Source organism: Mytilus trossulus, unplaced genomic scaffold (assembly GCF_036588685.1).
Source record: "Mytilus trossulus isolate FHL-02 unplaced genomic scaffold, PNRI_Mtr1.1.1.hap1 h1tg000220l__unscaffolded, whole genome shotgun sequence".
Classification (NCBI taxonomy): domain Eukaryota; kingdom Metazoa; phylum Mollusca; class Bivalvia; order Mytilida; family Mytilidae; genus Mytilus; species Mytilus trossulus.
In genome coordinates, this window is record NW_026963313.1 from 271,482 (window position 1) to 298,834 (window position 27,353).

Here is a 27,353-nt window from a genome sequence, read left to right on the forward strand (position 1 = left end):
GTTTTTGAAATTGTATGACAGATTGTAGAATGAAGTTTTGTGGCTTGAATTATTCTACATCCCATTTTGTTCTAAATATAAATAACTAATGTTGCGTAAAGCCGTTATACAATCATCATTGTTTTGACTATGAACTGTTTTTGATTCGCTGCAATGTTAATTGTGAAGAGCAAATTAATAAACAAAATATTTTGACCTTGATAGTACAAGCCCAACATACACATATTTTTCCCTCGTGAAAATTAGCAGGAAAAAAAAAGATTTCATTATGAGAAACATATTATATACACTAAAAATTTCAAATTGCCATGGAATTCATACAATAGACTTATTTCTCTCGTATCATCTCAAATAAAATAGAAAAATCAATATGTACTGCAACCTGACAAATAATGTGAATTGAACTAAAATTTATTTACAAAGTTATTGCACACATTTAAAAGCAATATTTACATAAACACACAGTATATGTGTTTTTCTTAATCTCCCTAGTAAATATTCATTTAAGTAAATAAGTATATCAGTTTTAACAATCATAAACCCAAATACTGTAAACCAAATTATTTTCGTGGATACTTTATTTCGCGTTATACCCTTTCTTAACCACTTCGCGGCGATTTAATTTCGCGATTATTTGATTTACTTGATGAAGTTTATTAAGGAAAGATCAAATGTTGACATATTCGCGACGATTTATATTCGCGTTATTTTTCTACTCGCGAAAGTCGCGAAAATAAATCGCTCACGAAAATAAGTTGGTTTACAGTAATCAACTAATGTGGATACCTATTTTCGTTGAACAATTGTATTCTCATAGATATTTGATTTTGTAGTTTTGCCAAAGTCTGAATACAAGCCAGTAGAATTTTTTTTTATGAAGAACAATTTAATTTGGGTAAAACTATACCTAAGAAATCTACAAAAATTAATATCCCATAAATCAATAACGAATCCTTGTAGATGTTAAACTCAAGTTCAATACCTATTTAGATTGTGCCTTCAAAGTACAATTTGTAAATCATTACCCTGCCTATGACACAATTATGATCTGACCTATATTTCAATTGACCTGAAGACATCACGCTTGCTGGCAAATCGTGTTGACCACAATAAATTATTCACCATGGGGTAACTGATGGTAGTTGTTGTCTTTAATGTCGTTTATTTACTTTTATAGTGAAAGACAACTGTGAATACCATGTGGTATCCACCCTCTATTACCCTACCACAGAATTACTACCTCAGGTGTTGGTTCACCATATTTAAATTCAACCATATTTTAATTATGTAATTAAATTTTGTCTTTTTAAAAAAGTAAATAAAATGAGATGACAGCAACCCAATAATTAGAACAACAACATTTGACATAATGCATAAAATCGTAAAAAGATTTAAATGTATCATTTCACATATAATCAAAACATCTGTTAAATCAATGCCTCATTAATTTCTTATGTTCTCTCCCAAAATTAATTTTACTATCCTGTTAACAAAAATGAAAAGCTGTAAAAATATGCAAGTTTAAATGTCATGATATGTTAATCTTTTTCTAAATACACACATTTAATTAGTTACCTAATTTCACCCAGATCTTTCCCCCCTCTTTTTCAGCCCTGTCCTGCCAGTTTATAATACATTGTAAGAAAATGCTAACTTTACAGTAAATCAGACAAAAACAACTCTTCTACTAAAATCAATAATTAGAGAAAAAAATGCCATTAGATTTGTTCATTTCCATGGATGTGACAAATGAGAGTCTGGATTGGGTTTATATAGACTAAACAATAAATAATAATGGGGTGCTAAAATATACAGAGAATGATTGGACCAGAAAAATAAAGAAGAATGCAAATGACCAAAGACAGAAATGAATGCACCCAGACCCTCGTCCTTATCTTTCAGTGTTGGGTTTACCATCAATTCAGAAATTATTGTGAGGTTTGTATTTCCTTTGGACAATGCCACTTGATGAGTTGCTCAATAATATCCTTTTACAGATCTTTCTTAAATTGCAATAATTAAAATTACATTTTTGACAATTTTAAAAACAATAGCATTAGTGAATGCACGCAAAAATTTCAGATTTTACAGTGACACTTAAGTTTTTGTTTACTTGTCTTTACAATACCTATATTCAGTTTCGTAATTAATAAAATAATGTACAGTGAATGATAAAAATATAACAAATAAATAGCCAAATATGTGGAGTAGTGGTGACACCTAGTGGCAGCATAATAGAAATGATTTGTTATATGACAGTTAGGTTCATGGCCTGCACTGATTTTCCAGAGAACGATCAATATTTTGTGTATCAATTTCTTCACTGGTGGCAAAACACATCACATGAACAGTAAACAGACCAGAATGTTGATACCAAAGTAATGACACATCTTCTGCAAACTTCAAAACAGTAGTTAATAATTTGATTCATTAGCACTCATCATTTTCTCAAACAATTTTTTAATTGCAAGTATTTCTGATTAATTTCGTCACTTTAATTTTGATAAAAGTATGATGAATGCCAATACATGAAAAGATTTTGATATCAATAACAGCTATGGATCTACTTTGAACAGCACTGACACTAACAATAACAGTGGCGGATCCAGAACTTTTTCTAAGGGGGGGGCCCGCTCCAGTCATGCTTCAATGATTCCCTATATAATCAACAAATTTTTAACACGAAAAGGTCGGGGGCCTGGGCCCCCCAGGTCCCCCCCTGGATTCGCCTATGAATAACATCAATGTCACTACTGATAACAGATATGACACTACTTTGAACAGCAATAAATCAACTTTTAACAGCACTGACACTTATGGTAACAGCAATATCATTTATAAATGAAATGACATTACTCGTCACACAGCACTGATACTACTGTTAATAGTAATGACACTACTGTCTACAGCAATAACACTGCTATAAATAGATTTGACACTACTCATAACAGTAGACACCAGTGTTAAGATTACCAGTTACAGCACTGACACAAGTAATAACAATGACAGACCCATACTATAACAATTTGGTGAAATGTAGTCATGTAAAAGCCTAACGGCAATTTCTTACAAACAATGAAATTTAATTTGTGACATAATCTGTTGAACAACAATATCACTTCTGAAAGCTGAAAGGCATAACACCTCCAAGTAGTTGTCTCCTTGATAAAGAAGTAGTTGTCTCCCCTGAAAAAGAAGTAGTTGTCTCCCTTCATCAAAGTTTTCATGCTGTCCTAATGTACACTTTGGTGTCCTCCATTGAGGTCATTGCAGCTAACGATTTCTTGATCCGTAATGTTGTCAATCTTGCTGCAGCATTATGGTACCAACATTCCTTCATTAATCTCCCCATCAATCTCAATGACTACAAACAAAACAGTTAATGTAATTTATGTTAATTCTGAAAAACATTTAATGGAATTTATGTTAATTCTGAAAAACATTTAATGGAATTTATGTAAATTCTGAAAAACATTTAATGGAATTTATGTAAATTCAGAAACTCTTGCAAGGTTTTTAAAATGTTTTAAAATTACACTGGAATAAGATTTCAGAGCCTAGCTAGCTATGTGGTATGTGATTTGTTCATTGTTGAAAGCTTTACTGTGAACTACTGTTGCTGACAATAATGTCTTTTGGTCTTTTGTGGATACTCATTGACAATTATACCACATCTTCTTATTTAACATTGATATTTTGTTTAGAAAAATCAAAAGTCTGAGTATTTGCAATATTTGTTGTTGTTATTAGAAGGTTTTTTCAATTCTGCTAGACTACCCTGTAATTTGAGATCAATTTGTTGTTGTCTCCCTTTAAGGGAAATTATAAATTTTCATTGAAAATGGACATGATGGCAAGCTTGTAGAACAAGCAAATTTATATGTGTAAAGTATGTAACCTGTTAGTTTCAAATCATTTAATTGCATTTTAAATTTTTGATATGCTAAAACCTTTTGATACCAAAAACAAAATTGGTTAATACAATGATATATTACTTTCAACATATGCTTTGCATGTTTATGATAGAACCAGTCTACAAATGACAAAGGGAAGTAATTTGTATTAAAAGTGTGTAATAACAGAATTTAATTGACAAATAAAATCATGCTTTGCATCGGCAAAGGCCACTTCTGTCCAGTATATAATCAGTCTATGATTGATAAAGGGAAGTAATTTATGTTAAAACAAGAATGTGTCCACAGTACACGGATGCCCCACTCGCACTTTCATTTTCTATGTTTAGTGGACCTTGAAGTTGGAATAAATTCTCTAATTTGGCATCAAAATTAGAATGATGTTATCAAAGGGAACACGTACACTAAGTTTTCAAGTTGATTGGACTTCTACTTTATCAAAAACTACCTTGACCAAAAACTTTAACCTGAAATTTGCACTATCATTTTTTATTTTCAGTGAACCGTAAAATTGGGGTAAAAACTCTAATTTGGCATTTAAATTAGAAAGATCATATCATAGGGCACATGTATACTAAGTTTTAAGTTGATTGGACTTCAACTTCATCAAAAACTACCTTGACCAAAAACTTTAACCTGACAGACGGACGGACGCACAGACGGACGAAACGAACAGAGGCACAGACCAGAAAACATAATGCCCCTCTACTATCGTAGGTGGGGCATAATAATAATTCTAATGCTTTATTCCTAACAATTATGGTTTCCAGGTTGTGAATAATAACTTCATGATAAACTACCTCGAAATTCCCAATCATAATGACTATGTATGCAAAATTACAAATGGATGCAACTATAAATTCATGATAATCTAACTCGACCAAAAACTCTAACCTGAAAAAGAGCTGTTTTGCACAATCTCATTTTCATGTTCAATGAACCATGAAATGTGAACCAAAACCTAAATTTGTAGTAGTTTTTAGAAATTCCCAATCATAATGACTATGTATGCAAAGTTACAAATGGATGCAACTATAAATTCATGATAATCTAACTCGACCAAAAACTTTAACCTGACATAGGACAAACGGACGCACAGACGGACGAAAGAACGGAGGCACAGACCAGAAAACATAATGCCCCTCTACTATCGTAGGTGGGGCATAAAAAGTGTAATAACAGAATTAAATCAGTAATTCATGCATTGAATGTGCAGATTCCAGCTCTGACAAGTAGAGAACCAGTCTACAATTAACAAATACTTTTGATGCCATGCTTGATGTGTTTCGGATAGAACCAGTCTACAGTTGACAAAGGGAAGTAATTTGCATAAAAAGTGTGTTATCAAAGAATCAAATCGGTTATGGAAATGTTGTTTAAATACCTCTACTGTTTGCCATCTGTTAGGTATGGCCGGTCTATATTTTTCATCACAGACAATCTTTCTCATTTCCTCTAAGGAAGGATCTGACGGAACCATGTCATAATATGGTAACTGGTACTCTTCTACTATCCCTGTTAAGAAAAGAGAATTTCATGAAATTGAACAATCAGTTTGAATATACCTTTGACAAATCCTTACACCATAGCTCATATACAAACAAGTTTTTTATGAATGAGTTTTATGAATGAGTTACACCGGTTGAGCCAAGGTTAATAGACGAAATGTTATTGAACAATCAGATCTTACTGCTGACAGACTTGCCTACACTTACATTAATATTCTTGATATTGTTAAGTAAATGTTAAGTATGTTTGTTCCTTTAATGTTTTTCTAGACATAATAATAAAGTTAAGGCCATTATGGCAAGTTTACACAATTTTCATGGCAGACTTGCCTACTCTTACCTCCAATAGAACATTGCTTGCCATCTCCCATAATACTAAACCAAAGGCATATACACTTACCTCCAATAGAACATCGCCTTGCCATCTCCCATAATACTAAACCGAAGGCATATACACTTACCTCCAATGGAACATCGCCTTGCCATCTCCCATAATACTAAACCAAAGGCATATACACTTACCTCCAATAGATTATCGCCTTGCCATCTCCCATAATACTAAACCAAAGGCATATGCACTTACCTCCAATGGAACATCGCCTTGCCATCTCCCATAATACTAAACAAAAGGCATATACACTTACCTCCAATAGATCATCACCTTGCCATCTCTCATAATACTAAACCAAAGGCATATACACTTACCTCCAATGGAACATCGCCTTGCCATCTCCCATAATACTTAACCAAAGGCATATACACTTACCTCCAATAGATCATCGCCTTGCCATCTCCCATAATACTAAACCAAAGGCATATACACTTACCTCCAATAGAACATCGCCTTGCCATCTCTCATAATACTAAACCAAAGGCATATACACTTACCTCCAATGGAACATCGCCTTGCCATCTCCCATAATACTAAACCAAAGGCATATACACTTACCTCCAATGGAACATCGCCTTGCCATCTCCCATAATACTAAACCAAAGGCATATACACTTACCTCCAATAGAACATCGCCTTGCCATCTCCCATAATACTAAACCAAAGGCATATACACTTACCTCCAATGGAACATCGCCTTGCCATCTCCCATAATACTAAACCAAAGGCATATACACTTACCTCCAATGGAACATCGCCTTGCTATCTCCCATAATACTAAACCAAAGGCATATACACTTACCTCCAATGGAACATCGCCTTGCCATCTCCCATAATACTAAAACAAAGGCATATACACTTACCTCCAATAGAACATCGCCTTGCCATCTCCCATAAAACTAAACCAAAGGCATATACATCAGCTCTTTTGAAAGACTCAAAGTGTGTTCTGTTGAGAGTAGCATCTAAGACTTCAGGAGCCATGTATCGTTTGGTTCCTACTCTGTCATTGGGAGCTATATCTACTGAATCTGTGGCTATATCATGACGAACAGCAAGACCTGAAGTAATAATAATTGGAGAACATTAGGAGCTATATCTACTGAATCTGTGGCTATATCATGACGAACAGCAAGACCTAAAATAATAATCATTGGAGAACATAAGGAGCTAAATCTACTGAATCTGTGGCTATATCATGACGAACAGCAAGACCTGAAGTAATAATAATTGGAGAACATTAGGAGCTATATCTACTGAATCTGTGGCTATATTATGACGAACAGCAAGACCTTAAATAATAATCATTGGAGAACATTAGGAGCTATATCTACTGAATCTGTGGCTATATCATGACGAACAGCAAGACCTAAAATAATAATCATTGGAGAACATTAGGAGCTATATCTACTGAATCTGTGGCTATATCATGACGAACAGCAAGACCTAAAATAATAATCATTGGAGAACATTAGGAGCTATATCTACTGAATCTGTGGCTATATCATGACGAACAGCAAGACCTAAAATAATAATCATCAGAGAACATTAGGAGCTATATCTACTGAATCTGTGGCAATATCATGACGAACAGCAAGACCTGAATAAATAATCGTTGGAGAAATAAATCAACATTTTATTTAGGAACTGAATGCTTCTTTTTGTTTTTTTATTGGAGTGTATAAGAGTTGACTGAGGCACAATTTTGTACAAAGCACAAAGGCACTTCATTCTAAACATTGGTGCAAGATCAGCACTTTTAAACCCAAAACAAGTTGCCAAAAAAGCATTTATTTCTCAAAACTACAAATTTATGCAAATAATACTATGGAAAAAGTTTTATAAAGTTTTTCTTTTATTTACCTGTGCTTTTTTTTCAAGAAGCATGTGTCATAAGGATTATAACATTTCATTTTGATAGGAAGGATAATTTTTGAATCAAGCATGATTGTTGGCAGTTAAAAAATGGATTCAGTGACACATTCATGTAAAGTAAAAAAAAATCAGTATATTCAGCTTATCTAAAGCATTCATAAATTCCTATTCCTATAAGTGGTGCATTTTTTTATGTACTGTTTATGTTAATGGGGTATCAGTTTCATAATATCTAGTCACTACCAAGACCTATCAGCTTGGATGGTTTCTATACAAAACAAAAACAAAATATAATCTAATGACCTACCTAAATCTGCTATACAACAGGTAAGATTGTTTTTTACCAAGATATTTTTACTCTTCAAATCTCTGTGTGCAATGGCTGGTTTGCCGGCATGAACTGAAGAAATAAACGGAGAAAACTTTATAATATATAGTGACTCATAAGATTAAATCTAAAATAAAACAGAAACTATATTATCTGATTCTTTGTTCAGAGTAATTTACATATTTGTATCTCTGAATTCACAATAATTTTTAAATCTATTTTGTATACATGTATGTACTAATATAAAAGAAACAAGTTTTACATTTTCACCAATATATCAAATATACAAATATATGTGTCAGATATCAAAATGCAAGTTCTTATTATTGAGACTCAGTTGCATTATTGGCATAAATAACAAGAGGCTCTCAAGAGCCTGAATCGCTCACCTTAATTTTTTGGGTTAAATCTCTCATCAATGATTATTTTGGCTTTTCAATTTATTTAAATGTTCTTTGAATCGCCCTATTTTCTTCAAAAGCAAAAAAAAAATCATTTTCTCCTATGTTCTATTTTAGCCATAGGAGCTATATTTCTTGACATACAAGGAAATAAAATATAAAATTTATACTAGATACTCTGAAACTCATTTAGCCTAAGTTTGGCTGAAATTGATACAGCAGTTTTAAAGGAGAAGATTTTTTAAAGTAAGTCAACATGATGAACAAATTGTGAAAAAAGTCTTTAAAGGGCAATAACTCCTTAAGGGGTCAATTGACAATTTTGGTCAAATAAACTTATTTGTAGATCTTACTTTGCTTAACATTTTTGCTATTAACAGTTTATCTGTATCCATAATAATATTCAAGATAATAACCAAAAACTGCAAAATTTCTTTAAAATCATCAATTAAGGGGCATTATACCTGAAAAACAGTTACCCAATTAACGAAAAATGGTTAAAAATTGACTATAAAGGGCAATAACTCCTAAAGGGGTCAATTGACAATTTTTGTCATATTAACTTATTTGTAGATCTTACTTTGCTGATCATTTTTTATGTTTACAGTTTATCTTTTTCTTTAATAATATTCAAGATAATGACCAAAAACTGCAAAATTTCCTTAAAATTACCAATTAAGTGGCAGCAACCCAACAATGGGTTGTTTGATTCATCTGAAAATTTCAGGGCTGATAGATCTTGACCTAATGAACATTTTTACCAAGTCAGATTTGCTCTAAATGCTTTCGTTTTTGAGATATAAGCCAAAAACTGCATTTGACCCCTATGTTCTATTTTTAGCAATAGTGACCATGTTTGTTGATAGATCAAAACTTCGGATACAATTTATAAACAAGATACCATAAGGAACATTCAGTTAAAGTTTGGAAGTATTTGGCCGGGTAGTTTCAGAGGAGAAGATTTTTGTAAAAGTTAATTAAGATTAATGAAAAATGGTTAAATATTGACTATAAAGGGCAATTACTCCTAAAGGGGTCAATTGACAATTTTTGTCATATTAACTTATTTGTAGATCTTACTTTGCTGATCATTTTTTATGTTTACAGTTTATCTTTTTCTATAATAATATTCAAGATAATGACCAAAAACTGCAAAATTTCCTTAAAATTACCAATTAAGTGGCAGCAACCCAACAATGGGTTGTTTGATTCATCTGAAAATTTCAGGGCTGATAGATCTTGACCTAATGAACATTTTTACCCCATGTCAGATTTGCTCTAAATGCTTTCGTTTTTGAGATATAAGCCAAAAACTGCATTTGACCCCTATGTTCTATTTTTAGCAATGGCGACCATGTTTGTTGATAGATCAAAACTTCAGATACAATTTATAAACAAGATACCCTAAGGAACATTCATTTAAAGTTTGGAAGTTTTTGGCCCAGTAGTTTCAGAGGAGAAGATTCTTGAAATAGTTTACGACGACAGACGACGACAGACGCCAAGTGATGATATAAGCTCACTTACCTTCGGGCCAGGTGAGCTAAAAACCTCCCAATATTTACTTTTAATTCAGAAATTAGACGCTCATTATTGTGTGTTTTTTTTAAGAATAGACAATAAGGCAAGATTAATTAATGTGATTTCAGGAAAATCTGCAAGCAAATATATATGTAACAGATGTCAGAGTGAGAGTTCTTATATATTATTGCCATAATCACCAAATCTTCTTATTACTATTAATATAAAACTCGCATTAACTTCTATATTTACAGTTATATATACATGTGACTACCTTCTGTGCCGATAATCTCCATATGAAGATGACAGAGACCATTGGCTGCTGACAAGGCCATCTGTATCATCTGAGGAATACTAATCTGGGTCCTGTTCAAATAGTCAAACAGGGAACCATTCTCATGATAGTCTGTAATCAACCATAACTGTGTCCATGTGCCATTGTCTAAAATCATAAATTTAAAATAAAATAGTGTGTAAATAATTTATAGTGTAATTATCTTATCACTGAATATAATCATTTAATTGATTGTTTCTGTTGAAAATTAATTGCCACTTTCAGCATAATTGTGCTACTTAGCACTTAGTGGTGGTTAGTTTTCTTGGTGGTGAATATGTTCATCATTCCATGGGACATAGATGATACCCCTGCTTGCATATAACGTTACAAAGGGTCATAACTCCAATGCGGTTAAATTGACCCAATCAAATTTGACCTTCAACACAGATTTGTGGTAATAAGTATTCACGACAAACTAAAGTTTGAGGAGGGAAACCAATTTCTGGACGATACAGTTGGGGCATAAAAATTCCCCCCAAAAAATGCTAATCTGATAACACCAGAACGTCATCTCATCAAGGAATAAAAGGTTTGTCTCTTTATCATGATCAATTGCAAAAGGATATCAAGAACTTTGAACCCTGACCTCTTACCTTTATTATCTGCAGCTATGAACCCTAAAATATTCTCATGTCTCAACATGACTGTCTGATATAACTCAGCCTCTCTAAACCAGGAACTTTCCTCTCGAGATGAGAATATTTTAACAGCCACATTTTCTGCCCTCCACTTTCCTCGCCACACTTCCCCATATCTACCTTTACCAATGATTTCACAGAGGTGGATTTGTCTGGCTATAGTCCTCTGAACCAGCAGAGGTAAACCTGAAATCATATCAAATTAATTATTATATTGGTTGCAATTAATTAAGGGATTTTCAAGTGAAACAAAAACTGATAGTTTCACAGGTCAAATAACTGTGATAATTTCACTCCTCTGACTTCATATAACAATGGGTATTATTAAAAAATTGTCAATGTATTTCATCAAAATGGATTAAGAATGCATAGAAAAAGAAATGGTTTCTTGTATTTCACTTTTAATATCCACTTAAATCCACACTGTCTATGGAATAAAAAGAATAATGTTATTTTAACAGATTCTTTCCTACATAAGTAAGGGGTCATCCATAATTGTCAACCATTTTCCAAAGTGTACAAAACCTACACTTGGGGGAGGGGGTTAAAAAATCAATATTTTTACTGTACACTTTTTTTTTATCACTATATAAACAGTCAGATATATTTCAGTTTTTTTTCAATGCAAATTTCTATATTAAACTAAACTATGCATCTATGATAGACAGGATATTTTTTTTATTAAAAATAATTACTTCTTGTCTTGAAATCTGAAAATGGTTGATTAACACTTTTTGAGGGAGGGTGGGGGGTCTGCAAAGGTGTATTTTTTGTACACTTTGGAAAATTGTTGACATCATGGATGACCCCTAAACATGGTAAATGTTGTTCCTACGTTAGAAAATGATGTAACTATGATACATTGTGAGAATAGTTATAAAATCATTTGAAGAAATTTTAGCCATAATCATTAACAAAAGTATAAACACTGCTTTTCCATTTAGAGTGCAGGACTCATGGTCTTTGCTAAATTCTTATTTGAGTTGTTTTATATGATTTGGAGTTTAGTATGATGCTCCTTTTAACTTTACTTCTACACAATTTTATGTAGGGCTAGCTGTTGCCAACCTCTGGATTTTCTTACTGTATTGAAGACCCATTCATGCCATTTGTGGCCTTTGGTTGTTTTCTGCTCTTTGGTCTGGTTGTGTTGTTGTATCTCTGACATATTCTGAATTTCCACTCTCAATTATATAAGTAAGAACTCTGTTAAATACAGTGATATATATCTTTGCGTTACAAATGTATTAGAATCTATATACATTAAAACCTGGCTAAACAGAAACCCTGTATAAATCAAGCATGTTCTTAAGCACCGTCATACCAAATTGTATGCTTTGTGAACCTGGTAAAACCAAACATCGGCAAAAACTGAACACAATCTTAAGTCCTGAAGAAGTTCGGTTTAAACAGGTTTCACTGTATAGCTAAAATCCTTAAACATACCAGATCCAGAGCCTGAATATTCAATCATCATTTCTCTCAAACCCTCTGTCCCTTGCTGAGCGAACGGTGCAACGTCAGCATTACTGGTATCTGGTGGCAGCATATAACCTGAAGGTCTCCTGTGCTGGTACTGGTAATAGGCAAAGAATCCAATCATAAAGAGTAGGGAGACCAGTACTACTGGACCGGATATCAGTACAACTAACTCTGCTGTCCCAAACTCTAGTTTGTCTAAATCCTCATCTATAAAACAAACAACGAAAACATGTTTAGCATCATTGCATTTAAGCACCGACCTAAGTCAGGAACCTCTAGTCATTGTTATCCTTTGATGTGCTTTTAAATTTTATTTCATTTGTATGTAAACTCAGAAATTATTGTTAATTGATTTTAATGTGATAATAATCAAATTTTGCATTTTTCTCAATTTAATTGTTTCATATTTTCTTGTAGGAGCCTCTCATAGCCAACTATACTTTTATCTTATTGTTGAAGGTTGCAAGTTGCCAATAATTAGCCCTCATGTTGATTTTTTGGCAAGGAAAACAGATGTATTAATTTCTTTGGATTGGTAAGCTTAATAAGATTCTCAAACAGCCTTTAAATCATTTGTTTTAAACATAAACATAAACATTTTTTTTATATATTTGTTTTTCATTAAATTTATCACATAAAAAAATAAAAATATATAAGTGTAACATTTTGCAAGTGCATTTTGGGAATTTTGAAGTTTTGATGCTAGCCAACAAACATGTTTGAAGCATGTGTAAGCCTAGAGGGTAGTGCAGTACTGGACAAAAATAAAGAAATACTACCTTGCTTGCATCATTTACAAAATATACACCCGTAAACATGTATATACATGTATCGATGTACTGGTGTTGCGTTTATGTAACACATGACAAAGTCAAATACTCACAACACTAACAAACTACAAGTATATTTTATAAAAAGTTGAAACATAAATAAAATATAAAATTAAGAATTGAACTAGGGAATGTGTCAAAGAGAAAACGACCCAACCAAAGAGCAGAAAACAGCCGATAGGCCACAAATGGGTCTTCAAAACAGAGAAAAATCCCACACCCAGATGTAATATTTTTTCTGCTAAACATAGCTATCAATGTCAGCTGAAGTGGGATAAAAGACAAAGAGTCTATTTATATTCCCATATCTATGAAGAAATTGTCAAATTTGGTAAATGTTTGTATCCACAGTTTTGGGTGCTCACAGGATCCCAATTATTGTCATATTAAAAAGCAAAATCACGAAAATACTGAACTCCGAGGAAAATTCAAAACAGGAAGTCCCTAATCAAATGGCAAAATCAAAGGATAAAACACATCAAACGAATGGACAACAACTGTCATATTCCTGACTTGGTACAGGCATTCTCAAATGTAGAAAATGGTGGATTGAACCTGGTTTCATAGCGCTAAACCTCTCACCTTCTATGTTTGCTTGGGTGATTCACTTAATTTTGTCAATATAACAGAACTAGAAACAATTGTCTTACAAGAAGGAGGTTAAGCTAGATGTAAAACCAGGTTTAACTCACCATTTTGTTTGGAAAAGTCTGTACCCAGTCAAGAATACATCAGTTGTTTTTCACTTGTTATATTGTTTGATAGCGTTAGATTTTGTCATTTTAAGTGGCTTCCCCTTTTTGAATTTACCTTGGAATTCGTTATTTATGTTAGGATTTCTTATGATCGAACAGTTCAACTTAAACAAAACCTAAAGTGTATCAAATATTCTATGTATACAAAAAACAAAAACAGAATAACCCAAATGTAAGTCAAAAAGCATATCATTGTTAAGTGTCACAACAAACCTGGACTCTGAGTTGTTGTTGTAGGTGGCGCCAGAGTCGGCACCAGATTACGATTACAAAAATCGTAATCATCACAACACAATCTATAATTGTCTGTCTTTTGTTTCTTAGCTGTGTTACATGTTAAATGCTCTCCATTCAAAAACTGTCCTTCTATTTTATCTAAACATCTGAAATATCAGTCATAAATCATGTAAATAAATGTGGTGAATGTGCATAAATGACTCTTGACCTCTAAACATCTGAAATACATAAAATATTAGGCATACATTAAGTGATAGACTTTACATATATATTTGCAAAATAGACTATTTTCATATTACTGACTTTTGACTCATAGTTTATATTATTTTTCGACAGGTTACCTACGACATCCTTATACTCTGTCAATTAAAAGCAACGTAAAGAAGTAATACCAATCATTTAATCAGTGTGATCTGAGGAGAAATTTTAGTATTTCCAATGAGTTTGTCGTGTAAAGAAAATATGCAGCAGTATATTTTCCCCAAGAATTGTACCGATAAAATGTTTGATGTTACTTCTTTAAGGTAATCTTTCGAAACATCTGAAATATAAGTCATCAATTAACACTACTATTTTATCAAACTATACATCATAGATTAAGTTATATGTGGTGACTGTGCATTAATGACTCCTGACTTCTATTTTAACTAAACATCTGAAGTATTAGACATCAACTAAGTAATACATAATTGTATTGGTTGATTCAGTTCACACAAAGTCATTCAGTTTTAATTCTGGTTATTTTGAGTTGATGAAAGCTGACTTTTATTTTATCTTGATATCTGGATTATCATTCAGTTATAGATTAAGAAATACTTCAGTCAACATGGTCAAGGGTACTACTTGTACAAGTAATCTTTATTTATACTGCAACTAGTTGTGTTTATTTCCTAAATATACATGTAGTAACATCATGAACATGAAGCTATATTTTGTATAATGCCAATTTCATCATGGAACACTTTCTCCACAATCAGAGGTCCATTAAGGGATGAAAATGAGTTTGACATTTGTGTTACGATTAAAAGAGCTATCATTTTATTAATTTAAGTTGCAAAATAAAAACAATATTAGGTCAATGTCATAAAAATATAAACTTTTTTGTACTCAATGCAAAACCTCGATAGAACCTCGCCCTTCCCCAGTTTCTCAGCCTCATACAAAAAAGTTTATATTTTCCTGACATTGACCTAATATTGTATATTTACTTGGAAGTAGTAAATAAAATTTACTTATGTAAGTTAATCATCTTAATTAAAATGTTTGAATAAGTATTTTTTTTTACAGTCCCACAAAAACTTCTCAAGTTTTGAGATGTACAAATGTAAAACATGCCTTTAACATGTTTAATGATTTTTCTCATGTTAGCTCATAATTTTTAATTGGATTTCAATGTTTCATCTCAGTAATACAACAATGAAACTGAATGCACAAAGATCTAAACTATTTGTGCAAGGCCTTCAAAAAGTGCTCCTTGGGGGCTTGTAAATGAGCAGTGTTCTGAAGATAACAGACAATAGTTCCAATCACATACAAGCTTATTATCATCTGATTTCAATTCTTAGCCTGATCTTGGGGTGTTCCAGGGGTTATTACTTGCTTGCAATTGTAAATATAGATTTTGCTGAGTGAAAATGAATTGCTTAAATGCGTGAAATGGTTTATGCAAGAAATTGGGATATTCTGATGACGGGTTAAAGGAATCTTGAAGGTTCTTGGTGTGTGTTGCCATGGCAATAGGTGGTATAAATACCTGTCATATTTGTACTCCCAACGTGAGTTAATGTAGGAGTAAGATACCTATTACAATAATCTGAGTCAGAACAACATTGAGCATTACTCAGACTCGTTTTATCAGTAGGATTGCAAATACTCGGTGAATCTGGCGGACGGAAAAATTTGTCCTCTGTGTTGCATCTGAAATGTCATAACACTTTAATACTTGTCGTTGGTCATCTAATGATTGAGACTTTAAGAGTTTTTTTCAGGCTTCATTCAACATGTTAAAAAATAGATTGATTTTAATGAAAATACATGTACAATGTACCCAGTAAAATGTATTTTTGAACTCATTCTGGTACCCTACTACATTTTTGTTAATTTTTTATTTGCAATGATCTGGTTCCCTTAATATTTGTCAATGTAAGTTTTGTATGATCTGGTACCATACATTTCTATCAAAGTTATATCTGCATGATTTGGTACTCTATATTTTTGTTTTATCTCTAAACATTTCTTCTGTTTCCAATATACTTTTTACATCTCAATGATTTCATCCTTATTAAAATATATATATATATACACATACCTGTATCTATGGACAAGACCTGTCTTTCCTTTAACAACAACTGTTAAACATTTAGCATTAGCTATACATGTATTATTCGGACATATATCACAATAGCATTTCAGACCTGAAAATAAATCAAAAGAATCAAAATCTAGTAATTCTCTGCTTTTAAAATTTAAAAAAAACCAAATATTTTAATTCATAACAGTTTATAACAGGGGCAGGTCCAGCCATTTGAAAAAGGGGGGTCGTAACCCAGGACAAAAGGGGAGGTGGGGGTGGGTTCCAACTACATGTCCCCATTCAAATGCATTTATCTTCCAAAAAAGGGGGTCCAAACCACGGACCCCCCCCCTGGTTCCACCACTGTATAAGGATCAGAATATACAGGAGATTTAGAATTTGTAGGGTGCACTGTCCTAACTCTCACTAAGTCACTTGCTAAATATATATGATATGGTGATGTGACCAAATATAATTTAAAATAATATTAAAGTGCAGATAACTCTGAGGAGGAAGATACATAAAAAATTATAAAAAAAGCAATTTGATATCTAAACGAGCAAAAGCACTTTTTTTTTTGTAACAGCAGAATTGAACTGATACAATATAATATTGACGGTTGGTACACTTGAGTAATACAGGTAAAATATAAAATTGACTGTTGGTACACTTTAGTAATACAGCTAAAATATAAAATTGACTGTGCTGGTACACTTTAGTAATACAGGTAAAATATAAAATTGACTGTGTTGGAACACTTTAGCAATACACATCAGTGTTCTCCCCAGGATTTTTGGATAGCACCAGGGTAACGTGTGACGAAATGAATTTTACAATATTTTGTGTCGCGTTTCTCGTCGCTTATTTTTTTCTTGTTAGTTTTAGTCATTACCTTTTTGCCTTTGTTTTGTTAACTGTGATACTGTGTTATATAGACTTTGGGTCAGAACATTATTGGTAGGAAAAGTAAATCAATAAAACAGTTTGTATACTTTAATATCTTTGAAAAAGAAAAGAAAGCACAATTAGTCTTTAAACTAAAGTCACTTCTTATATTTTGATCAAGCCAATTTGTCCCAATACTTGTAGTTACACTACACATTCCCCATGTTAGATTTGACAATACCAATGAACTTTGAACATGATTAATTTTTTATACAGAATTTTTGATTCAGTAAATTATAAACTATTTTCCATTCTTTTTATCATCAAAAAATTTATTTATTTTCTAATGTTTATCATTTATTACTTTAATTTATTTTATAGTTAAAATACTTTATTTCAAATGTAAATATAATTTATATATTAAAACATTCCTAATGTATTTAGACATTACTCTTCACAACTTTAAACTCAACAAATGAAAATTTTTAACGACCTTGACTGGCTATACAGTCCTTGCACGGTCGGCTCTTTAACTCAATAAATGGAAGTTTTTAACGACCTTGACTGACTATACAGCCCTTGCACGGTCGGTTCTTTAACTGTCTGAAAAACCTACCAACTTAATATAAAATGTCTGTTTATCAATAAAGGTATGATTCTCTAAAATAATTTGCAAAACATTTTTGTTGGTAGGTTCTAAGAAAGTTTTTATCCTTAATGTAACATTCTAATATAATTTTGCATTCAATTTATACTTTATTTTAATTTTCAATGAGAAATTATATGTGAGGAGCATTTATTTGTAATAAGCAAAATCAGGGGAAGTAACTCCACAATTAATTTCTAACAGGCAAATTATTTTGACTAAAGACTGGCGTAATATAGTTCATTAACAAATGTCTGCTTGTCCCCTATTACAAGTCTGATATTAAAATTGATTATGATCTCTTGATTAATTAAAACACAAGAGAATCATGTACATGATTAAATCCAATCATCAACAAGGTTAACCTCAACAGGTAAATCGATCACGTGGTGTAAACAATCTACTTGTAAATACTGGATTAAACTGGTTAGAACTGGTCAATTTTCATGTAAAAAGTTGAAGTCATCTGAAACTTTACCGATTTTAATACGATTTTTTACCGAAAACTTTAGCACCATGGAGAATAATTATACATCGCGGCAAGAACGATACCACCGCGGTAGAAAATTATACATCGCGGTCCCGTGGTCCTTTAAGGGCCTGGGGAGAACACTGCACATGTAAGACGGATCAAGATTAGCAGACTGTGTTGGTACACTTTAGTAATACACATGTAAGACGGATCAAGATTAGCAGACAGATTGTCTGATGGCGCTGAATTTCTTGTATCACTTGTATAAATGGCTTAACTATTAAACTTCGATTTGAATAATGTGTTAAACATGTTAAAAGAAGGCAGTGTCTGCATGTACCCGCTTGCGGGTACGAATAGTCAAATTGACATTTGTAGGCTACGCGTACCCACATCCAGTTTTATAAATAAATGCCATTGGATCGGGAATGTAACATGAAATATAAAGGGAAATTATCGAAAATACATTGGATTTATTCAATAATAATACATAATAAAAATTGCAAATTAAATGCACACTGATGGAAAATGAAACTGTACAGTTCCTCAGGGACTTTCTAGTATAGTATAGAAAGTCCCTGAGTACCTGTAAAAAGAAAAAAAACATGATAAATTTAGTACTATTATAAAATGTAAATGCAAATCTAAAAAATTAAATTTTACTGAATTTGAATAATACCCTGTAACCCATATGAGATTTAAAAAGTAATCTTTTAGTAATTAAAATGTAAAACAGAAGATGATCAAATAAACCTTTTGCTTCCCTCGCAATCAGGTTTTGTGGATCTTTAGTCACACCAAGATTAAAGTGGAAAGGACATTCCATTTGAAATGTACTAAAAGTAAGCATATCCTTTATATTAAGAATGGTTTAAAATAGGAAAACTGTTGGACATAAAATAAAAATTGAGCCTACTTTAACACATAGTACATGTAATCTCAGACTGACTAATGAATGAAACGCGACAAATTCCATTTTATTCAGCTAAATACTTTTGACATCAGAAATTATTTTTAATGAGAAATTAGTTAAACCGAAGATACTTCACTTTCAATTCATCATACTTTTCATTGGAAAATGCCAATTTTGTTCGGTATGGAACCAGTCAACGATTGACAAAGGGAAGTAATTTGCTTAAAAAGTGTGTAATAACAGATTCAAATCGGTAATTGGTAAATGGACTATTGCGACAAATTATGTATATATTTCACATTTTATTCCAGATCTGATGGCATTTTATTATAAAACCGGATGTGGTTACGAGTTTCCTGCGAACCACAATTTTACTATTGGTACTCGCATGCGGGTATGCGTAGACACTGCCTTTGAAGAATGCTTAATCAAATTAACTGATTTTTAAGCAAACACATACTTTTACATCATTACATTTACACGGTTAGACCCATCTGAAACTCTTGTTATTTCATTTATTTAATATGTTTAATAGTAATATTGACACTGCCACATGAGTGATATATTATCATATTGAAATTAAGCCATATCCAGTTCTCACATTTTTCAGAAACTTATCAACTGTTTAATAGATAAAGGAAGATGTGGTGTGAGTGCCAATGAGACAACTCTCCATCCAAATAACAATTTAAAAATTAAACCATTATAGGTTAAAGTACGGCCTTCAACACGGAGCCTTGGCTCACACCGAACAACAAGCTATAAAGGGCCCCAAAATTACTAGTGTAAAACCATTCAAACAGGAAAACCAACGGTCTAATCTATATAAACAAAACGAGAAACGAGAAACACGTATATATTACATAAACAAACGACAACTACTGTACATCAGATTCCTGACTTAGGACAGGTGCAAACATTTGCAGCGGGATTAAACGTTTTAATGGGCCCAAACCTTCTCCCTTTTTCTAAAACAATAGCATAACATCACAACATATAAAAACATACGATAAAATATCAATTAGCAGACTTAACTCAATCAAAAAACGTATGATTACACAAAGAACGAATAAATTTGATCTGCGATATCTGAATACAAATGCACAGTTAATTAAATATTAGAGACAAACAGTCATGACCAAAAGGCTATCAAACAAATTCAAACACACTGAGAAATATTTAACCAATCAATGTTCACTTAAGAAAAAAACCGGTTTTTTATAATCTTGAAGTTTATATAAATGTTGTAAGAATAAGTGAAAAATTGAAGATATTACAAATAATCAAAGCTGGTATACAGCCAAGATCCATATAATGCATGCATCAGGAGGGAAGAGGGTTATAACTTTAATTTCAGCAATACAAAAGGTGATGAATAATTGGTAGGGAGAAACTACAACTAGATATACAGAGATTAAACAACTTTAGAATCTATAGACATGATAGATGAAATCTTATACTTTAAGATCAGTCATTCAGATATCTAGAGCAGCTGATTTGTATAATTTGAGTCGGGGTTGAGATATTTATCGTAAATATGTTTAAATTCTATAAAAAATGAAATATGTTTGTTGAATTCTTCTTGATGCTGAGATTATTTTCTTCTTACCATCTGAAACTCCAATTAAATTAAGCAAAATCGTGATTAAAATCATAAAAATTAGAAATTTTAACATTTTTCTCTGTTTGTTATTGACCGAGGAACATACTGTCTGCTATACAGGATATCAATCCACCGAAAAAGTCCAACATGATATTTACTTTGACGAATGAAAATCTGATTCAACTTTAAGAAATACGGATTAAATACCACCAAATGAATGTTTTTCATATATTAATTATATTTTAAAGAACATTGCAAGCTTATTTTAATTGTGACGAAAAAAGAAATATTTTCCAGACAATCAATGTCGCGTATTGATATACCAATTAACACTCCGAGCACCTGTAGCGATTAACTCCCTTTTCCCATTCTCAATTAAAAATACTGATAAAAATTGAGTGAAATGAGTTACTACTAGTTATCATGGATCTTGTATTTATAGTGTCAGATTCTGATTTTTCTTTCATTCATCTTTTTGACAAATAAAATAAAACATTTAACATACTTCTAAGCAAGGATGGAGAGTTGTCTCTTTGGCACTCACACCACATCTTCCTATATCTAAGGACATAGCCATATATACATGTTACATATATATGCTATTTTCAGTTCTAAATCAATTAATTTACTGCTTTATAAATTAAAATTTTTCAAACTTAGAATATGATTATCTAGAAAAAGAAGTGTGAAACAGGAATAATATTTCTAAATAACTCATGATCATTCCGTTGCTTTTCTTTTCCAAGTTTGGTACATGTTGTGATAAAATTAAAACCGAATTAAACCGCCTACGCCTAGTCAAGTTCCAAATCTTCTCATCTACTGGTGCACTGACTGACTTTCAATATACATATATATACAAGTGAATGTTGCTATACAAATCGTATCTTTTACAAAATTAATTTTTATTCACACCCATTTTTTTGTCAGTACCTGAATGGTTTTTTTTTGGTTTTTTTTATTCAAACGGTATTTTCTCAACTTATTACCGCCTGCTTTCTTGATATCATTATAACTTATTGCAAATACCCTCTTCCTGATACTAGTAACTACAATTGAGATACAGTCAGAATTACACATGTGCTATTATAGTTCCCAATACTTTTGAATCTTTTCTTTTCGTTCACAATCATGACTGAATAGATGGAATTAATTTTAAATGAACTTTACTTGTTTGAAATTGATGATTAGATTATTAGTGCTATTAAAATTCATTTCAAACATCTTAAAATAACTATCGTATTCAACATCCATTTAAATTGCATTATATATGTATCATTTGATTATTATGAAATGAACTATGGACATTTATCATGATTTTATCAGCTTTCGTTTCCGCTTTGTAGAAAAAAAAGAAAAAAAAATCAGCCAGTAAATATCATTGATGCAAATCTGTGAAACAGGAAAATTAATGAAGGTGTGCAAAATACTTAAATGAAGAGAACATATACATTGGCGGATCTAGAGGGGTCCGGAGGTCGGAACCCCCCTTTTTTGGTTGATCAATGCATTTGAATGGGGACATATAGTTGGAACACCCCCCTTTTTTAAAATGGCTGGATCCGCCCCTGATATAGATGGGGGTCTTGGTAAGGGCATCGTTCTGTATCTTTATACTTAAGCACCCAATTATACTCTTTCTTTTTTTTATTTTTCGGCCCTTTATTCTTTATGTTTTGTTGCTATTATTCTCCACACCCTCATAGATATATCACTGTTTACTTTAAGATACAACACAAAGAAGGCAAAATGACAAAATACATGAACAAAGATTTTACCCCAGCTTCAACCCTTTTAATCGCATATATTGTAATACAGTTTGATAATGATTAGATATAGGAAGATGTGGTGTGAGTGCCAATAAGACAACTCTCCATCCAAATAACAATTTAAAAATTAAACCATTATAGGTTAAAGTACGGCCTTCAACACGGAGCCTTGGCTCACACCGAAAAACAAGCTATAAAGGGCCCCAAAATTACTAGTGTAAAACCATGCAAACGGGAAAACCAACGGTCTGATTAGTATATTTATTGTAATAACTTTAATAGCACAATTTAGGACAACCATGCATGTACCTTATTTACAACATTAAAAAACGATATGAAATACCGGTACATTGTAATGTAAAACTACTGAAGCTCGTTTATATCGTATTAGAATAATTCAAACTCTCCTCAGTATAATTTCAAACATCCTCCCCTGAACATGTCGAAGATGTCGTCTGTTATAGGACTAACTAAAGAAGATTCTATTGCCAAAGTTGCAGACGACTATAGAGCACACTTAATGTACTATTTGTCATGCGCGAGCTCGTGCATTGGCATTGAAGACATTCCAAGTTCCCGATTGGTTCGATTCATTTATTATGGCCGTTTTAGTCTTAACCTCGGAGAAACGGAGGAATTAATAACCTTGCGTATCAAATTTTCACCTTATAGACTGAAAGATAAGTGCTTCTTCCTTGACGAGAAATTATGTAAAAATGGAGGCAATGCGTTTTATGACGCCGACGCCAAGTTTTCGGTAGCAGAAAGTGCGTATATTTCTGGAAAAATGAGAAAAATTGGGAGTGTTATGGCTTATTCTGAAAAATGGGTACTTATTTGTTGGGAAAATCCAATGAAGACTGCTGTGGCAACATTCAAAGGATATTAACATTGTGTTGGTTTAGTCCATTATATTATGGTTATGTATAAACACTCGAGGACTATATACAAAATGGAGAAGAAAAGAAAACACACAGACTCATTATATATACTAAAAAAACATTATACTTCAAAGTGCAAGTACAGGAATATACGTTTAAAGAAATCTTTTATAGGAAGATGTTTTATTTATGAAATAAGAGTATTCTTTATTGAAATGTAACTTTATTGTGAAATTGTTTTATTCTAACATCCTCATTTTTACGGAAATGTTGTTAACCGTGCCCGGAAATTTAGAAATGATCCATGTAAACTTGTCGCTCCTTTAAATAAACTTATTCTAAAAGGTTACCTATTCAACACTATAATAAGATCATTGAATATTGTTTTATTGGTATACATATTGATTTTGTTATCAGCAAATTAAAAGCTAACTAAATATAACTAGTATGATAATTTCATGGATCTACAATCTGTCGATACCTGTAACTTGGCATTGCACACAGTCATGTTTTTCTCTGGCTGTTTATGAAATTTACACTAAATCCATTAGATGTTGGATGTGTACGGATTGATAGTTTAGTCTTAGATGCATGGTTTATTTATTAGTTGTTAGTGGCTTTGAAATAGCTGTCAGATTACCGTGAGTACTCTCAGATCTGTTCATTGTGTCTTTTTGTGTCGGGATGTATAAGTACCCGGCCACGTCCACTTGTATTTTTTTCCCATCTGATGAGTTAAGCCTTTCAACTGATTTTTATAGTTCGTTCTTATGTTGTGCTGTTATACCGCTGTCCCAGGTTAGGGGGAGGGTTGGAATCCCACGAACATGTTTAACCCCGCCACATTATTTATGTATGTGCCTGTCCCAAGTCAGGAGCCTGTAAATTCAGTGGTTGTCGTTTGTTTATGTGTTACATATTTGTTTCTCGTTCATTTTTTTTTCACATAAATGAGGCCGTTAGTTTTCTCGTTTAAATTGTTTTACATTGTCTTATCGCGGCCTTTTATAGCTGACTATGCGGTATGGGCTTTGCTCATTGTTGAAGGCCGTACGGTGACTTATAGTTGTTAATGTATGTGTCATTTTGGTCTTTTGTGGATAGTTATCTCATTGGCAATCATACGTCATCTTATTTTTTTTATATAATACACTGAAGCGTAAATTCATGAAATTTTAGTAAAATAAATAAATAAAGGTTTATAGTCGAGAACGTATTTGCTTTTTGTCATTTCTTTGATCTTTCTTGTTAAATGATAAACCTACAACAAAAAGACGGTCATGATGGATTACTGTAAAAGTATATGAGCAAGCCGTCGGTGTCATAAACCACCTCCCCATCTTTTTAATAACTTGGCAACAGGAACATTGACCATCGACTAACAACAGAATAAGTGGAACTTAAACCGTTCAGAATCACCATTGGGGTATCTAGTTTGAAAAATGTGTCAGATGACCAGACAACCCGTTGTTGGGTTGCTGCCCCTGAAGTGGTAATCTTTGGTTTTTGGTAATTATCTTGAATATCATCATAGATAGAGATAAACTGTAAAGAGCAATATTGTTCAGCAAAGTACTTGTCTTCAAATAAGTCAACATGACAAAAAGCGTCAATTGCACGGTGGGTATGGTTGTCCTGCGAGAGAACGTACTGTGCTGGTGATTCGGTCCTGACGGGTGCTGGTGATCAATGAAAAAATGTAAACAAAGACGAAAATGATGATTTTTGACGTTTTCACTCATAAAAAATGGTAAAAAAACAGTTGAGATTTTTCAATTTCGTTTCTTATGGGTTTATATATAAACCATTAAAAAATGACTGTCTAAACTGTTTCAGTAAGCATAACACAAAAATACTCATTTTCAGAAAATCTCGAACTGAAAAAATAAAACAAAAATGCTCATAGAGTCTGCTTTCTATACCGCAATCCACACGACAAAACAATTTTGTGAAAAAAACATTGCAATTTATTAAAATTTAGCATTTTCTCAATTTATTCATGTCCTGATACTGTGCTGGTGGGTCCTGTCATTGTGCTGGTGGGTCCTGATACGGTGCTGGTGATTTTGGATAAGAAGTTGGTCATATTTGAAACAAATGTTACAAAATCAATAAAATTAGCCAGATAATTGTTGTCAACAGGATCTATGACTTCTATTTTAGCTCTTGTGCATCCATTTGGCTGTTTAATATGTGTTTTCAAATGATCTGAACTTGTATTACATAATAACATAAAAGGGCAACATCTTTCATCCAATATCAGATAACAATATATAGTATCTAAAATAAGTTAAAAATTCCACAATACTATATAATTCATTTTATGTGTCAATTTGTTCGAAAAAAGTCGAAAAGAAGAGACTTTTTTTAATGTCATGCATGATTATATGTCGCTTTCTAGATCTATGCTTAGCATTTAATTCATATGACATGAACTGCTCACCCTGATGACCCTGCTGCGTTTCATAACTTTATCCGTATATAAAATTGAGAATGGAAATGGGGAATGTGTCAAAGAGACAACAACCCGACCAAAATAAAAAAATACAACAGCAGAAGGTCACCAACAGGTCTTCAATGTAGCGAGAAATTCCCGCACCCGGAGGCGTCCTTCAGCTGGCCCCTAAACAAATATATACTAGTTCAGTGATAATGAACGCCATACTAATTTCCAAATTGTACACAAGAAACTAAAATTTAAATAATACAAGACTAACAAAGGCCAGAGGCTCCTGACTTGGGACAGGCGCAAAAATGCGGCGGGGTTAAACATGTTTGTGAGATCTCAACCCTCCCCCTATACCTCTAACCAGTGTAGAAAAGTAAAAGCATAACAATACGCACATTAAAATTCAGTTCAAGAGAAGTCCGAGTCTGATGTCAGAAGATGTAACCAAAGAAAATAAACAAAATGACAATAATACATAAATAACAACAGACTACTAGCAGTTAACTGACATGCCAGCTCCAGACTTCAATTAAACTGACTGAAAGATTATGATTTCATCATATGAACATCAGGCACAATCCTTCCCGTAAGGGGTTTAGTATCATACCATCATAACATATATGAGAAGAACATAACCCGTGTCATGCCAACAACTGTTTTTAGAATAAATGTGTTTAGTTCCGACGCAAAGACCTTATCAGTGACTCAATATTAACTCCAAAATATGCAATCTTTAATGACTTGACAACAGTATCGTAATTATATCCCTTCTTAATAAGTCTATTCAAAGATTTTGTAAGTTTATGAGGTGAATACTGACACCTTTGTGCTTTATAAAGAATATTTCCATAAAAAATTGGATGTGAAATACCTGAACGTATAAAAAGTCTGCATGTTGAGCTATATTTTCGAATGATGTCTTTATACCGATGATAAAATTTAGTAAATGTTTTGACTAGTTTGTGATATCGAAAACCCTGGTGTAATAATTTTCAGTAATACATAAATTTCTCTCGTTAAAATCTAAAACATTGTTACATACACGAGCGAATCGTACAAGTTGAGATATATAAACACCGTAAGATGGTGACAAGGGAACGTCACCATCTAAAAACGGATAATTAACGATAGGAAATGAAAAATCATCCCTTTTATCATAAATTTTAGTATTCAGCTTTCCGTTAGTGATATAGATATCAAGATCGAGGAAAGGGCAGTGGTCATT

At 32.5% G+C, this 27,353-nt stretch overlaps 1 protein-coding gene across 1 annotated transcript; it reads right to left on the reverse strand.

Moving 5' to 3' along the window:
* Window positions 1-21,156, reverse strand: LOC134701134 (TGF-beta receptor type-1-like). Its single transcript, XM_063562281.1, has 10 exons — window positions 21,036-21,156; window positions 16,526-16,631; window positions 14,194-14,363; window positions 12,360-12,602; window positions 10,869-11,099; window positions 10,213-10,380; window positions 7,996-8,088; window positions 6,677-6,874; window positions 5,299-5,429; window positions 1-3,364 (listed from the first exon to the last, which is right to left on the reverse strand). The coding sequence occupies exons 1-10, from the start codon at window positions 21,100-21,102 to the stop codon at window positions 3,224-3,226; spliced, it is 1,548 nt and encodes a 515-aa protein (XP_063418351.1). The 5' UTR covers window positions 21,103-21,156; the 3' UTR covers window positions 1-3,223.
* Window positions 21,157-27,353: the final 6,197 nt, after the last annotated feature.